Source organism: Paralichthys olivaceus, chromosome 2 (assembly GCF_024713975.1).
Source record: "Paralichthys olivaceus isolate ysfri-2021 chromosome 2, ASM2471397v2, whole genome shotgun sequence".
In the NCBI taxonomy this organism is placed as follows: Eukaryota; Metazoa; Chordata; class Actinopteri; order Pleuronectiformes; family Paralichthyidae; genus Paralichthys; species Paralichthys olivaceus.
The window spans coordinates 10,074,984-10,091,462 of record NC_091094.1 but is presented as its reverse complement, the minus strand read 5'-3'; the positions used below and the strand labels follow the sequence as shown (position 1 = coordinate 10,091,462).

The window sequence follows — 16,479 nt, the reverse complement described above, 5'->3', positions numbered from 1 at the left end:
TAAGGGGCACTTGAATGTGACGTGTTCATGGTGCATGTTAAAATCAAAGGATCAACAAAAAAGCGTGTTTAAATGTTCTAAGTAGAACGCGTAGGATCAAGGTTTTGCATAGATATAAAGTGTGACCCATATTAAGGATAAACGTCAGGATGTACTGAATGAATCAACACCAAGCAGCATGAATGACAAACACTGACACGTTTTCAAGGTTTATTGATGATTAAAGGATTTTTGTGCAGTTCAAAAGATAAAGAGTAAATGATTCCTTATGAGTGTTTATATGGCAAATTAAATTAATTACAGGGACTTTACTGTGTAACATGGCCAGCATGTAGACTTTGCATTTAAATTAGCATAGTTAAACTACACTTGAAATAAGACATGAGGACATTTCTGTGACATCACTGCATCTTACCTTGGGAAGATGATCTTAATCTTAACCCCTCCTCTCTTCCCCACTTTCATCCATCAATCTGAATGTTGTGGTCTTGTTACAAACAATGACTCAATGTTAACTTCAGTTAACCTTGATTTATTCTATGAAAAAGCACGTATCAAAAATGTCTACGGGTTTGTCTCTGTGGTTGGGTCCTGCTGGGATTTTTCTGAACGCTCCTCTTGTCTGGATGTCTGTTTTACTGTCAGTTTAGGTTCTGAAAATCCTGGAGGATGGAGAATATTGGAAAAGACATTGGAAAATGTTTGTTAAAGCTGAAAGGGAAACAATATTTGTATCTATTGATCTCCTCGTGGGTTCTCTCTGACATGAATGGTGGTAAGAAATCAAATCAAGTCTAAAAAAACATGTGTTAACATACATTAAACATACCTGTGATTATTTTATGTTAGAAATGTTAAATCATTAAAAATACCACAAAGAAAAATATTATTTTCTTTGCATTCGTTTTGCTAAGGTATGTGAAGACACCATTGTTCGCTCCATGCTCTCACATGTAAATGAATAACATGATGTGTTAAATACCATTGGAGCTGCTGTCCTTCCATTTGAGCTTGTTGTCTTCTGTGTGTCGTGTCCATGTGGAGCGGAAGCTCACCAGCTCAGCTGTGATGTGAGCGAGACTCCACTGCAGACCTCTGGAGCTCTCCTTCCACAGATTACTGACAAGACATAACAGAAAGCCTTCATCCTTTTTCCTTCTCTCCTTGTGTACACAGGTTTGGATTATTGCTTCTATGGATAATTTGTTCTCCATAACATTCTTGAAGAGTCTTTTTAAATAGTTCAAATTTTTTCTTAACTAAATTGCTTCTGTGTCATGATGATTGATATTTCTTGCATATCTGTGACATTAATATGGATTGTACTTGCAGCTGCTTCAGGCATCAAGAGACTTCAGAAGACAGAGAACATTGCATTGTCTCTATGACACAGATTCAAATAAATACCAGGAGTGGGGATCGAACCCACGAGGGCATTTGCCCATTGGATCTTAAGTCCAACGCCTTAACCTCTCGGCCATCCTGGTACATGATGACCTTGTCTTATTAACACCATCATTCGATACCTCATTCATTATCATAACCAAACTCTTCAGTGGCCTTCACACGTATCAGTGTTTCACATGTCCTGTCTGTGTGTCTACCTGTGTCTGTTACAAGGGTCTGGAGGACCTGGATTCTCCTCCACCAGCGGAATAACAATCTTTTCAGCCATGTCCGTCAGCAGAGAGAATGTAGGATACACGATGAAGTCTATAAAACCTGTAAGAATAAATGTCAGAACATCAGCATGTAAAAATAAGATGTTTCTGGAACATGAAAATGTGAATTTTGCAAATGTGGTTTCTTTTGCAGCAGTGAGGAAAGACAAATGCAGTTCTGTGATTTCAATGATTCAAGTTCTGAAATAAGAATATAGCTCACAGTGAGTAGGATGTTGCTTTTAAAAAGAAGGGGAAAGTGCAATAGCTATAGTTTTATCATTTTTTATATTTATAAAAGACATCATTGACATAAAACAGGTTTTGTTCAGGTTTTTGTGAGACGTACCGATCTGGGACTCGGCTACCAGAGTGCTTTTCCGATCACACAGAGGAGAGAAGGGCAGGCCGAGCTCCGCCTCTCTATCACCCTCACAAAGATAGAAAGAGAGAGAGAAAACATCTTAAAGAACGTCCCACACATTGTCTGAAAATAACTTCCTGAACTTTATTTGAATGTAACTCCCGTAACCTGAGAAACAAACAAAACCTTGTCAGTGGTTGTGTTACTTTTTACATTAAATAAGGTTTTAATAGGGAAGTCTCTGACATCTTATTTTCAAGGAGAACACGGCTCAACACCTCCTTTATTCTATTTCTTTTTCAAATCCAATTTTGTAAGGAAATCCCTTATACCAACATCAAACAGTGTAGTTTATATCTGACTGGTCGAGTGGATGTTCTCCAGGCTTCAATTCTGAATGAAAGCTGAGGTCTCAAGGTCTGACTCAAGACTTTTTTCTGATCGTTTCCACTTCAGTTTTCCACTCTGCTGCTTTGACCCAGATGAGTCATTTGCAAAAGACACTATCACACATCTGATCTCTAGAAGCAGTATCTTGCTGAGAGAGTGAGAAGAAGATTAGACAAGAAAGAATGACAGAGAGGAGAAATGATCGGAACATACTGAAGCTGAAAAGAAGAGAACAGTCCTTCAGAAAAAATGTTATGTTGTGACATATTCTCAAAAACACCGAGGCAAAAACAATAACGCAAAAAATACTGGTCTTAATAATATTTTCCTCTTATTCGTTCTGTATTTATTCATATCTCTGTCACATTTTCTGTTTATGTTGTATTTATATTAATTTAGTCTCCAGAAGAGTTGAAATACATATGGAAACTTCATGGAAAGTCCAAAAACACGACAAACATTTTTCTCAAGGTTGGTTTCAGTCATTTTAGGTAGTTCTCATCACACTGATGTTTGTCCAGTTTTGTTTTAATTCATTATTTGATTCTATAAAAATGGGGTCAAATGTCATGATTGACAGCTGAGACTGACTCGAGATCAAGAGAAGAGAAGTCACAGTGGCTGGGCTAGACTGTCCCATTTCGAAGGTTCCTCCAAATGTGGCGAGCAAATGCATCCTTTCAGTCTCAAGAAAAAAAAGGCTCTGATCGGTGGATCCTTCTGGGGCCAAGATATCCCAGGATTCATTGGAATTCAGTGACAAACAGTTTTTGGTGGTCAAGGTGACAAGACGTCTGATGCTTGACATCACGCTTCAACTCAACAGCTGAAGATAGGCATGCTAAAAAACCAGGGGGCATGTTCTGGTCGTGTCCAACTGCAGCTCTGTTGCTAGGTGACAACAGTGAAGATGGACAAACAGAAGTCTGATTTCAGTTTGACCCACGGGGGCCAACAAAGACCAGCTCCTTCATGAGCTGCGTAGACCTGTGGCTGATTTGGGACACAACTTATGAATTAAAGTCTATGAGTCTTCCTACCTGTTGGAAAAACTCCTCCATCAGAGATTTGGTCCAGCGAGAGTGAAGCGCCCAGGGCTTGGATGGATGGCTTATGTCGGCCGTGTGCAGTAACAGAGACAGAGCTTTGGGCTTGTCAATCCTGCTGGAGAAAGCAGAACGCACCTCTTGTTATTGTTGTCGTGCTGTTGTTGACATGACTGAAAACCATATTTGACAGCAGCCAGCGTGACAGTAATTTTCCCGTCTGCCTCGTCGTGCAGGATATTTTTAATCAGCCGCGGTAAACGTTCATTTTGTGACCTGCTGATTATGCAACACAGCGTGAACAACAGCACAGTCCATTAGCCGTTACCGCTCTTGTTGTTGGAGGCAGGATTTCATGGCTTTGACTTGGAGGAGGTGTGAGGACATGTCTGTGGACAACACCATCTCAATAACCAGGGTCCGCAGCTCCCTGTAAACAAAGACATACAGATTGCTAGCTGAGCTTGTACAATGAGAAAGAAACGTATAGAGTAAAAATAAAGAGACGGTTGGAGGATACAGTGGGGGTTGTAACCAGACTGTATATTAAGAGGTTGTAACCTTTGTCATTTCCTGATGGATTTTCTTGTTCCCATGGTAACGCTGACTGCTAGAAAAACCCATTACAGTATGCTGCCAGTGTTTATCTTTGGTGATATCTACAGATCTCTTCCATAAATAAGTCACACACTGTTTATAAGGTATTTGAAGCATCAGCCTCCGTTATAAACTGTGCAGTATAAACAATATGGATACTTTGACATCACGAGCTGTGCTATAAGGTTTGTTTATAGTCACAACAATATATAGAAAGTGAACGAGAATGTCATGATATCATAAATTAACCTGTAACCAAAGTTTATTTACTTTAATACTTTAAAGATTTAGATCACAGCCATTTTAGCTCACTGACCAAAACTCTGTTTGTCAGTAAACGCACATGTGACTCATCCACTACACCGCTGCGGACTGATGACTGAGTCACTGAACAGGAATAGTAATATGATCTGTTATTGATTCATAAAGGAGACGTTTCATCTCAGGAGGTCAAAGATCAGGGTCGACCGGAGGAAAGTCTCAAAAGGGCAATTCACGGTGGACAGACAATTAGTCTTCTGTCACTTTTTTTCACAATTCAAATGACACAGCTTCTCTTATTTCCATGCAACAATGGTCAATCTACAGTTCATGTGTTATCAACATATTCCCCAGAACGACCTAAAGCAACATGTTCCTCAGTGTCTCAATATTTGCTGACTTATCTGCGCTATTTACAACTTTACTATTTAAGAGGTGTCCATTTAAAAAAAGGTTATTTTATTAAAACAGTTCAGCACTATAGTTTTTAGTCACATAGGAATAAATAGTCTGTTTGTGTGGGCTGATTTTTAAATACAGATTAATGCACATTTGGTGCAGCAGTGAGTGATTACAGTATCGTGTGTGTGTGTGTGTGTGTGTGTGTGTGTGTGTGTGTGTGTGTGTGTGTGTGTGTGTGTGTGTGTGTGTGTGTGTGGGACAGACTAAAACCAAAGAAGTAAGTGCCCATGTGTCCACTGATGTGCTTTTAATGGGTTCTGGAAAAGACATTTTGGTCTATGGCTCAGTAAAAAAGCAAGTGACTTATCAGACTTCAGCTGCACAGAAGATATTTATCGGCGGGATGTAGAAAAATATGTCGTATTTCATGCTGGATTTCAAATATTCTTTGAATATAGGGGCATTTACTTTGTAGATGGCTAACAAACATCTGTAGATTCAACATCATTGTCATGTTGGAAATCCCTTCATATCAATTGATACCAAGAGTTAAACTGAAACAGAAAGAACAAAACCTTTTCACTTCCTTTAAACTTTCCCTAAACATTTTACCCAATTTGAAGGTTGAAGTTTTCAAATATTCTTACCTCCAAGGAGGTTACGTTTTCACCTGGTCTGCCTGTTTGTTGGTACTTTGCTTGAGCAAGATTACACAATAACAGTCAAATGGATTACCACAAACACTTGGTGGCAGGATGTGGTACAGGTCAGCGAAGAACGGATAATTCATGATGCACTTTTAGGGAGTTGATATCTATGAGTGTGTGCGATTTGCTGCAGCGTTATTGAATTTAAGGAGACTGCTGAGCCTTGGTGCAGGTATTTCCTCTATTGAGTGCCACATCTGGTCGTCTTACATCCACTCCTCTCGTGTCAAATTGATGAAGATGTTCATTTGGTCGTCCTGCAGCAGCCGAAACGCTGCACTGAGGTGATGACTCTCCTGGACCGACCGATCGTTGTACATCAATGCGAACTCTGACCTGGACAACAGAGAGAGAGAGAGAGAGGGAGGAGGCAAGAGAGGAAGGAGAATGGGAAAAGAAGAGAAACAGAAAAATAGATGGGTAGGCTGGAAATTAAAGTGCCACTGTACAACACTGTAGTTGCAGGGTGGAGGTGGTGAGAATGAGATAAAGAGAGGGTCCTCAGGGAGCGATTAATGCCATGTGACTGCAGGTCTATAATGATGAATTTAAAAGTGTTGAAGATGGAGTAGGATGTGTTAAAACACAATGTGGGTATTAATGACTCACTATAGCAAGTTAATTAACTAATTTCTCACACAGGCATCCTTTGTCCAGTCATTTGCATATAATTTACTTTATTAGACTGTTTAAATAGGTAACTACTGTGGAAAGTCTTATTTTGAAGCTTCTGCTAAAACCAAAAAAGGAGTAAAGCTCCAGTGAAAACTGGTTTAAAAAATAAAACATTCACTTCAATGTCTTTTGGGAGAAAGTTTGCAGTGTCAGGGGCTGTGGTCAGCTCGAATTCATGTGGGTTAAATAAAGAAAAGATTCATAGCAGATAGAAACAGTTAGCACTTGTTTTTATAGCTCAATAATTTCCTACTAATGTCCCAGGAAGGAAGGTTCCTGGTGAGATGAAAGTAATTGGGCCCAAATTATAGTGAAATATATACTGTGAAACAGAATCTATAATGCAGTATTCTTCTTTTAAGAAATTGCCCAGTTTGCATTTTAACATTTTTTTGTTCACCTCAGCTGCTGTGGAATAACAATAATAATTAAAAATTGAATTGGAAATTTAAGCTTTTCGACTATAATTACCACTAAATTACATTTTCATTGTGGAAAAACATTAATATGATTTCTCCTCAGTTATAAGCTTCTGAAAAGAAATGTCACAGTATCAAAATACACACAGAAACCATTATGTTACACTTAAACCTTTGTTCCTTGACTTTTCTTCAGAAAATAACTTTTTATTTCTTTTTCTTTATCATATTTATATATTTTTTAATATTTTAATTATATTCTTTTATCCTCTTGTGAAGCGCTTTGTAACTTTTTTTTAAAATAACTGATCTGGGTAACCAAAATGATTCAAGCTGTCCAGCCAACATTCTTCATGAGGTAACAGACTACAACGTTAGAACAACCAATATCTCAAGCCTACAGGAGGTGTGTTTGAAGATGTATTCTGGGCAGAGCGGGACTTTAAGATCGATGATGTTAAAGATACAATAAACGAGAGATGTTGTTCTTTCACGGAGAAGCATCTTTGTGCTTTATTCCCAAAATAAAGCATAATGATGATGGTGGGTGCCAAGAGACCGGACTGCGTTCTTCAGCTCTCTTATGTGGAAAATCAACATCTAAAAATACTGTGTTCCTTCCATGAAAACGTGTTTGCTTTAGAGTGCTCTCTCTCTTTCTACAACTACCCTGCCATCTATATATACGTCCCCTGAAATCTCTTACTATTCCACAGCTGCACAACAGGATGTCATATATGTGGATACAGTGTATATATATTTAACTGCGGACAGGGTTAATAAAATAAATCAGAAAAAGGACTTACTTTGTGTGGATGTGAAAGTTGTTTGTGGTTCCCGTGTGTTCGTAGTCATGAATGGCTGCAGCGAATAGAGACGCCATCACTTCGAGCTCCGTCAGCCAGTGCTGTACACACAGAGAGACACAAGAGAAGATAAACTTGATGTGAAAATCTACTGTATATGCAGGAGATTGTACATAGCTTACTGTATGTTGACGTGTCAGTATAAATGTTTATGTATCAATGCACGGCAGCAGCATATAAGTCCTGATGTAGTCAGAAACGTTCAGTTAAGGAACGAGCGACCGATACTTTGCTTTTCTTTAAGAACAGAGTAACGACTCATCAGTTGAAATTGGTTGACTTGTTTTTGTATAATCCTGCCAACAATTAAACCAACAATTTAACTTTAATTTAAACCAAGATTTAAAAGATAAGGCATCATTAAATCCCAATAACGAGTATTGCCTGTATATATAAACAATATATTAAAGTATAGTGTGTGTAGTCTATTCCTTAGTACCTGATATGTACTAAGAGAGAAAGCTTAAATATTTGTGACCTATATTATTATTATTAGATTTAATATCACAAGGATTAAAAGGACTAGGAAACTAAATATGTTTTATTTTTTGGTTTCCATTGGGTTTGTTGACACTTATCCTCGTGTGACCAATGATAAGTGTTCGGATGAGTGCAGTGTACCACGAGTCCAGAGCGCAGCAGCAGGCAGTGCAGGGTTTGAGTCACGTCAGCAGCGTGTACGTGGCTGTGGTAGGGGTTGTTGAATCTGCAGTATCCTCTCTCCAGCGCAGACAGAAACTGCGTCAGGCACGAGATGGGGATCTGCAAAATGCACGACATCATCACAGCTACAGTTGGGTCAAGTAGTCAGTCATGGTCTGACAATAAAACAAACTGATGATAAAACACAAATTATATCAACAAAGTACAACCCACCAGAGTAGCGATGATTACTGGCATTCTTGCATATCTGTGATAACGTGCATGGAATGTGTGCTTAGTAAAATATGTTATGAAATCTGAAATTAAAAGACCTTAAAGCGGCTGTTGAGCTCATATCTGGTGATCAGCTCAAAGAAAAGAGTTTGTAGTGCGTGATCAGAGCTCGCAGAATTCAGCGCGAACACGTCAAAGCTCCAGCGGTCAACATCCTGGGAGAATCGAGAGGAAAGTGAGTGCGTTATTAATGCATACTTGTGCTGTGTGTACTACATCTTTACTAATGTCTGATTTATTGCATAAACACACGACTCACTGGGAGATTTATGTTTACAGGTGGAGCTTACCCTGAGGCAGTTTACGACCGCCGCTGGTTGGTCGGGCATGGCTGCCGTGTAGGCCCTCTTGAACATCCTGGAATAATGCAAGGTTTATGTTGAGTTCAGTTAAAGTTCAGGTGTCGACACTGTGCAGTGAACTTGACTCAGGAGCTGTTTATATAAATCCTCCAGAGTCCCTGTCCCCTTTGGAAGGATGTTTTCAAAAGAGAAGGAGGTTAATGTTTAACAGTGTCGTGCAGCGTGAGCTTAAATTAAAGTTTCAGCACATTAGTCATTTACACTGGGAGTTTTATGGTATGAGGAAAGTTTTGTTATATTATTTCAATTAGGTGTCATAAAGAAAACATAGAGCCGTATGACTGCTTCTGTATCTTTTCTACAGAAGCTGCCTTGTTCATGCAAAGTAATAAACATCCTGACAGAACTAAACTGGATCCTGAACTATTACATAAAAAGAAAATGTGTTGTTGCTGTGTACCTCTCCACAAATATCCCAGCCTGCACCGCGTGGACAATGCTGCGGAACTTGGGCTTCTCATCCGAGCGGCGCACAGGCCGTCGGACCCTCTGCGTAAAAGTGGACGCCAGCCAGTCGGTGACCTCTGAAGGCACGCCGTCCGACTGCAGCTGCTGAAGATCGTCCTCAGACTCCAGACACTGCCTGAAAGGGACAACACACGCACGTAGACATAAACACTGATGGTTAGACACATGGTTTGGAGACGAAGTCGATGACTCAAGTTTTTAGACTCAAATATACAGGGGGAGGAACTCTGCAGATCTCTGTTATAAGTTATTCAACGGAGCAAAAAGCTGAGAAAACTGAAATCTTTAATGGTCCCATATTTTTTTTAAATATTAAAGCAGGTCCAGAGGCTATTGAAAAATACTTACTTCCAAAGGTTTCTTGTCTGTTTAGCCTTTGCTCTCTTACTATTAGTCGCTCTTTCTCTGTGTGTGTGTGTTCCCACAAAGTTAAGGGATGATATCAATTTCCTGGAGTCTGAGCTCCAAAAAAGGATGAGCTGCTTGAGTCCCCATACCTGTTGCCCAGACTAAGTGTATTTCCATAATCTCCTCATATATGCTCTTGTCACCTTGCTGCTGGTACTTGTTCCGTCCATGCACCCAATCAATCCCGTTGAAAATTCCAGACAGTCCGGCAGCAACAGGAAGGTGAACTGCTCCTCCTGATTCTCCTGGTAATCCACTCGTCATGTTCCACTCTGTCTGTAGCAGCTGCCCACTCACACACCTCCCTGATCCCTCTGTTGTGTCAGCTTCTGCAGCCTCGCACACGTCACCGACAGGCCTCAGAGCATGCTGGCAATATCCCAGTGTTACATCAAATTCTGTTTCCCCAGTAGACATTTGTTTTCCCAATTGTGTTTGCTTTGCACCCACCATCAGCGGTTTGGGTTGGGATACGACTGGGCTGAACCGACTTTGACATGCCACCAACCTGAGGCTCTAGCAGCTGAAGAGAGGGAGCTGTTGGCAGGAGCAACGGAGTCTGCCACTCCTGCACTGGATACAGAAGCTGAAAAACTGTGGACAGCCACCGCCACAGATCATGAAGCCGCTTGCATCAGAACCAGGCTTCACACCAAGTACAGCTGGTGCGTTTTAGTTTGAATTTGAGCATCTGTTTGGCACATTTCAGTGCTGACTGCATTCACTAAGCTACAGTAGTAGGCTGCAGTCTGATAGGCCTGATCATGCCTTATTTAGAAAGCAGCCAATCATTCAAAAAACTCAGATCCTCTTTTTTGTTGCCAGAGTTCCTGGAGAAAGATGTGATGAGATGTTTTTAGGTTATATCATCACAATGGCATCCTCTTATTAATGTAAAAATGTAAAAATCTGGAAAGTGCAAAATATGGGACCTTTAAAGGAAGAGTTCAACATTATCATAAATATGTTTATTGACACCAAGTGACTTTCAGACGGACGCAGTTGTCATTTTACTGTCTAGTGCCCATTTTGTATAAAGAGCAGACTGACCCATCTGAGCACCCATGGACGAGTCATAAAATGAAATGTTGTCAGGTGCGTTTTGGTGCATTGCTAACGTGAGGCATCACTGAGTAATTGTGCAATGGTCTGAAGTCAGTGCAGTATTTTACTGTTATTTTAGGGACACACATGCGTGTGAACACACTCAGGAACTTGTTCACAAAATGAAAGTGTGGAAAGTGTTCTTTCTCATTACTGAGAAAATTAGCCATTGCAATAGCAGTTCATCTATAAACATGTTTATTAACTCTCTAACTGGGAGAAGCAAAATCCTGAATACCTGCAGATGCTTAAAATTTCAAAAAAACAGTTTTATTTTCCCACTCTACATATTTTAATCTTAATTTAGATGAGACGATACCTAAATAAAGATAAAATGAAAGAAAAACCTTGTTCCATCCAGGTAAACTGCCTCTAGTAACGATGCTGTGAAATCCAGATTCCTTTTGATTTCTTCAAAGTCGACATCTTTCTCCTCCAGCTGCTTTAGCATGCTCCGCAGCCTGAAAGGAAACAAAATCAGATCGGATGTGATCAAAACAACACAAAATGTACTGGGAAGCTGTTTCATCTCTTGATACCTGAATCACCCAGAGGCAACAGTGTGTAAAATGGCTGGTGGTTACAGTCGGTCATTTTGAGCCACACAGTGGCTTTATGTGATAGAAGCCTTCTAACCAAAGCCCTCTGTGAATTGTCAGCACTTGTCACTGCCTGCAGAGAGTGAAATGAAGTTGAGAAGTGATTCAGCAACAGGTTGAGAGAATTTCCTCATGAAAGAGTTCATTTGGGTGCGATTTAAATGCCAAGCTGTCCAAAGAACGCCAGTGGCAAAAGGGCACCATTACTGCCACATTTTCCATGAGAGAAAAACTTCCCATGGTCAGAGACTTATGTAACCCAATGTTGTCAAAGTGGGCTTCGTGCAGTTATGTTTTTGCATTTTCTGCGCCACATTCTGATCTCATTCTTGGTTCTGAAGATTTTACACAAGAAAAATGCATCAATCCGCTGTATTTTAAAAAGCAAATGCTTGGAGTCACCTGCAATAGAATCTCTATCAACAGATTGTCTGAACATACAAGGGAAAACCTTCTGAATTGTGTTTCTACCTAGTTTGACCAATCATGTTCAAGCAGGCTTTGGTTGCCCATGATGGTCTATGTGTCAAAAGCAGAGGTGGAGCGCACTGACTGAAATGCATCAGCTGCTGGCTTTTTAATGTATCTATATTCCTGTGCAGATAGCTGTTCATAGAAATTAGCCAAAAGGTCATCTGGACCTAAAACACTTACACAAAGTATCGCTGTTTGTGTTTTGTGAGGAGAAACATTCAATTTATAATAAACTTACGAATAAACTATTCAGGCTGTAAACAACGTTTGGTAAACACAAGATGGAGTCTTGGAACAGATATCTGCTGTCTACACCGGAACCGCCATTGTCCCAAGAGTCTAATTTGCCCACAGAAGATAGCCCATAGACTCCAACACCGAGATTATCTTCAACATTCCCACCTGCAGTGTTTTCATCTCATCTCAGTATTTATTCCAAAAGTTTCTTTACAGTGTCTGATAAAATATCTCACCCTTGAGTCTTTCTACTTTGACAGGATTTTATTTTCTCCCTGGCTGTTTGAAAAAGAGGTATATTTGCTATGATAGCTAATTTGCGCCATAGATAATTCCTCCGAAACGTGGTGGTGGGGCCACCCGCCTGCACGGTGCCGCGACCAGAATGATTGTGCTCAAACTGCGCCAGGCTAGCTGCGGAGCCAACTCCCAGGGACGAGGCGCTCACAGCTTTCAAAGTGTTTATCACGCTGGCAAGGGCTTTCAAAAGCTGTTGAGTCATAAAAATAGCATGCGACTAAATACCACCGCTCACTTTCAATCTCAACTAATCTTTTGTGATAGCACAGTCTTTTTTTTCTTTCAACTGTTCGCAGCAGAAGAGCCTCTGACAGGACGTTTACAGGAAATTTCTTGTCAAGTGCACTTGAGAAACTTTGTTTATAAAGACAAATGACACATTTCCCTTTGGCGCAGACGTTGTTCAGTGTAGAATCTCTACACTGCGCAGTGTCATCATAACAAAGTGTGGATCAGAGCAGTAAAGTGGAAGACTCAATGGTATCAGCCTGTCAGCTCAGATCTTTAGTCTCTTTTAAAGCTGGTCCTGCACAAACAAGACGGAAATGAATTCATAGATCTACACCAACATGTACTTTAAAATCTCACCTGTAATTAATGACTAACTAACTAAGTCAAAAAAATAACCCCCCCAACAAAGATTCTGAGCTCTGCAAACTGACACATTCAGGTGTTAACCAAAACAAAACCACATCACATCTTCACCACATTTCCCTCCTACTGCAAAAGCATGAGTAAAGTTGAGAGTACTTGCAACAACCTGGAGCAACAAGTGTGTGTTTCTCATGCTGCTACACTCTTCATGAGTTCTATAAATATTCAAGAGCAAGGGGAAGGATACTTTCGAAGGTGAGAATAAGCTTCTCAAGTTTTTTGATTGCAGTGCGTGAAGGTATGCAGATATGAAATATGCCAAAGAATCCACTGCATCATCACTCCCTAGTGTTCGTGTGTGGTTTCTATTTGAGTCATATATCTCCATTGTTACAAAACTACATCAAGATATGATCCAGACAGCCTGACTGCACCAAACAGTATCATTGTAAAGATGGAGCATGTCAGGTAAAGACTTTCAGCCTTATTTACACAGTCACAGTCACAGAGGCTGAACATGCACAGAACGAATTATGATATAATCTTTACCCCGTCTTACCTAGAGATGGGGATCTGCAGTCGTTTCTTACGGATTCGCACCAGTTCAGCCATTCCACACTCAAGCAGTGCTCTAATGGACCCCAGAGTTCATTAAAAAAGAAAATAGGTGGATGAAAAAAGATTTTTTTTTTTTGCAGAGAAGAAGTGAGCAGAAAAGTTCTCCAAACCACCAAAGCAAACTTTGTTCGTCCTGAGACAGACTTCTGTTTCAACAGCTCTCCCACCCACTTCTGGGGACCTAGTGCAGTTCACTCTGATTGGTTAGGCAGGCCCAAACTGTGTGTGTGTGTTTCTGTGTGTGAGAGAGAGAGAGTGAGAGAGAGTGCCTTGTGTGGTTGTGTGTGTTGATGTGTGTGTGTATATATGTGTGTGTGTGTGTGTGTGTGTGTGTGTGTGTCTTTGTCAGTGAGTGAGTGAGTGCTTGTGTATATGCGCACACCCGTTGTGTGAAGTGAGTTACTTGACCTGACTCGCTGATGAAGTGTTGACTGCAAGGCTTTCAAGCTGTGTGTGTGTGTGTGTGCTCAAATCCCAAATGAGAATTTTCCACCACAGCCGCAAATCAGGGAAGTGCACAGAGGGAGTCTTTGAGAGAAACCCACCAGAGTCACCCCTTAACCAAAAAACATAAACAAGTCTTGTCCTCAAAAGCAACCCACAACAGGCTGATAGTTTCACCGCCGCTTGTGCATAGAAAATATAATGCACAGTGGGAGGGCAGCCTCACATTTCATACATTATTGACTGCTTTTATCATGCATGGTGCCTTTTTGTATCCCTAACAAACTGCTAAAACCTCAGTGTCACCTTCAGCGTTGGCAGCTTCTATCAAAAGCACACAGGCTCAAATCAGTTGAAGGTTCAGTGTGTAAGATTTAGGTGAAGTGGATCTTTTGGCAGATGTTCAGTATAAAACAATCCTAGCGATGTTTTCACTGGTGTGTTTTATCTAAATTGTACAAATTGTTGTTTTCTTTACCCCAGAATGGGTAATTTCTATTTTCTATAGTATTTCTAATACTTTATATTTACAGCGGGAGGCGGGTCCTCTCTTTGGAGGCCACCAAGTTTTTTACAGTGGCCCAAACTGGACAAACTAAACACCTTTTGAGTAATTAAGACAACAGAAGGCTACCACAGGTTCTCTCTCATGTTTGGAAGGGGAGGAGGAGGTGAGGGGTGTTCAGCTGCAACATGCATTCACCACTAGATGTATCTAAAATCCACACACCACAAACCTTTAAGATCACGTGTCTCACCAGTAAATATATGAATTCTGTGTTTTGTGAGCAGTAAAGAGTTTAGCAATTGCCGAAGACACACGCCTAAAAGATCAGATATCTAAGTTGTCCCTAAACACGTTTCAGTTGCAGATCCTAAATCTGTCAGCACTGAGAGAGCTGTGCTCCAGCGTGGCTTGGGAAAACCCCTGCCTGCTGTCATCCTCCCTGCGTGTCCTGCTTTGGCTGCTGGGTCAGACTGACTCTCATGCTCCCATGCTCTTTGACATGACACAACATATTATACCAAAAAATGAAGAGAAGTAACATAACATCTGATTCTCCATCTCATGTGTCACTGTTGATCATCCCCCCCTCATACTGTTTTGTCAATTAGAAATATCAAATAATAAGACGAATACAACCACTTTCCCTCACAGTCACTCAAAAACCAATGCCCCTCCCTTGAAACTTGTTTCTGTTTATATTCTAGAAATGCTTTATGTCTTTCCCTGCGTTCGTCCGTCGTCTTCTCAGTCTGCGACGATGACGAACATCCACCCTCTGATCTGTCCACTGATGGACCTGAGACGATTATTAGTCACAGACTCGACAACTTCAGAGAGAAATCTGTCTTTGTGGCATCATAAATCACAATGAAACGTTACGTGCCTCTGCATGGGAATCAGACGTTCAAGAGACTGAGGGTGCTGAGGGGCACAGAGAGTGGTCACTTTGTTTTTGTTTTTAATTTACAACAGTGGAATTGAGTTTATTTTGCCAAAACTCAAAGGGTTTTTAACTGGATACAGAACTCAGAGGTCAAACCTTATTAAACCTTAATAAAGCTTCTCTGGATGAACTTCACACCAAGACAACTATCTAAATCTAATTCATCCACATTATTATTATTCACTCAGCTGTATCTCATTTGTTATACAGCCAGGCGGATTATTTCAGCATATTTTCTGAACCAACTGAAAATAATGCCTGTGATGGAATTTTTTGTGGTGCTTTCAGCACTGTTAAAGACACATTTAAAATTTCAGTGGCAATCTCTCTTTCCAGACAAGAATAATCCACAGACCTCATCGTGGTCATTACCTCTGCCAAGGAGCTTATGTTTTCTCCCGTCCATTTGTTTGTTTGTTTGTTTGCAGGATTACACAAAAGTTACTGAATGGATTTCCACCAGTTTGGTGAAAGAATGGTTCAAGGGCCAAAGCAGAACCCAATATATTTGTGGCATGGATCTGGACAAACGAGTGGATTTTATTATCACTCTCTATAACTTTGCATGATAGGGGGGTTTTCTTTTTGATACTTTTGCCAATTTCTCAGAGATTAGTTTGTGGATCCGTCACTTTTAGAGGACTGATATCTATGAGTGTGTGACGATTGAATTTAAGTGGACTGTTGGGCTTTGCTGCGGATATGCGCTCTGCTGAGTGACATTCTACTTCAAAACTGCAACTACCTACTAACATTCAGTGTGCTGTGTCAATTGTTCATAGTATCAAGGATGCAGGCTCTTTAAAGACATGTTAAAGTGTAATTTTAGTCAGAATAGCCTCAGGGGATGGCAATGTTGCTCTATCTCCATTTTGGTCAAGACTGAAAATATCTCAACTGCAACTGTTTGGATTGCCACAACATTGTGTACAGACATTCATGGTTCACGGTTCATCACATGCCTGCATTTTTAGATGATTTAGGTTAAATGCTCCATTAATATTTGTCATGATGCAAAATTACCTATCTTATAGTTAAAACACCAAAATGCTTCTCAAACACAAATGCACAAGTACTGACATTAACAAGAATCATC

General features: G+C 40.4%; 1 protein-coding gene and 1 non-coding gene across 3 annotated transcripts; both read right to left on the bottom strand.

The window, feature by feature from the left end:
- Nucleotides 1-196: 196 nt before the first annotated feature.
- Nucleotides 197-13,668, bottom strand: LOC109635386 (dual specificity calcium/calmodulin-dependent 3',5'-cyclic nucleotide phosphodiesterase 1B-like). 2 transcript variants are annotated; one of them, XM_069535036.1, is made up of 14 exons: nt 13,430-13,668; nt 11,014-11,127; nt 9,087-9,269; nt 8,615-8,681; nt 8,363-8,479; nt 8,010-8,150; nt 7,329-7,429; nt 5,639-5,764; nt 3,790-3,891; nt 3,456-3,579; nt 2,011-2,092; nt 1,605-1,722; nt 983-1,119; nt 197-662 (listed from the first exon to the last, which is right to left on the bottom strand). In XM_069535036.1, exons 1-14 carry the CDS (start codon nt 13,480-13,482, stop codon nt 565-567), a joined length of 1,563 nt encoding a protein of 520 aa, XP_069391137.1. In that variant the 5' UTR covers nt 13,483-13,668; the 3' UTR covers nt 197-564. The 2 variants fall into 2 exon arrangements, with proteins under 2 accessions (XP_069391137.1, XP_069391148.1); XM_069535047.1 differs by having other exon boundaries at nt 3,456-3,576.
- Nucleotides 1,405-1,487, bottom strand: trnal-uaa (transfer RNA leucine (anticodon UAA)). The gene has a single exon. It is a non-coding gene; the product is annotated as a tRNA-Leu (tRNA).
- Nucleotides 13,669-16,479: the final 2,811 nt, after the last annotated feature.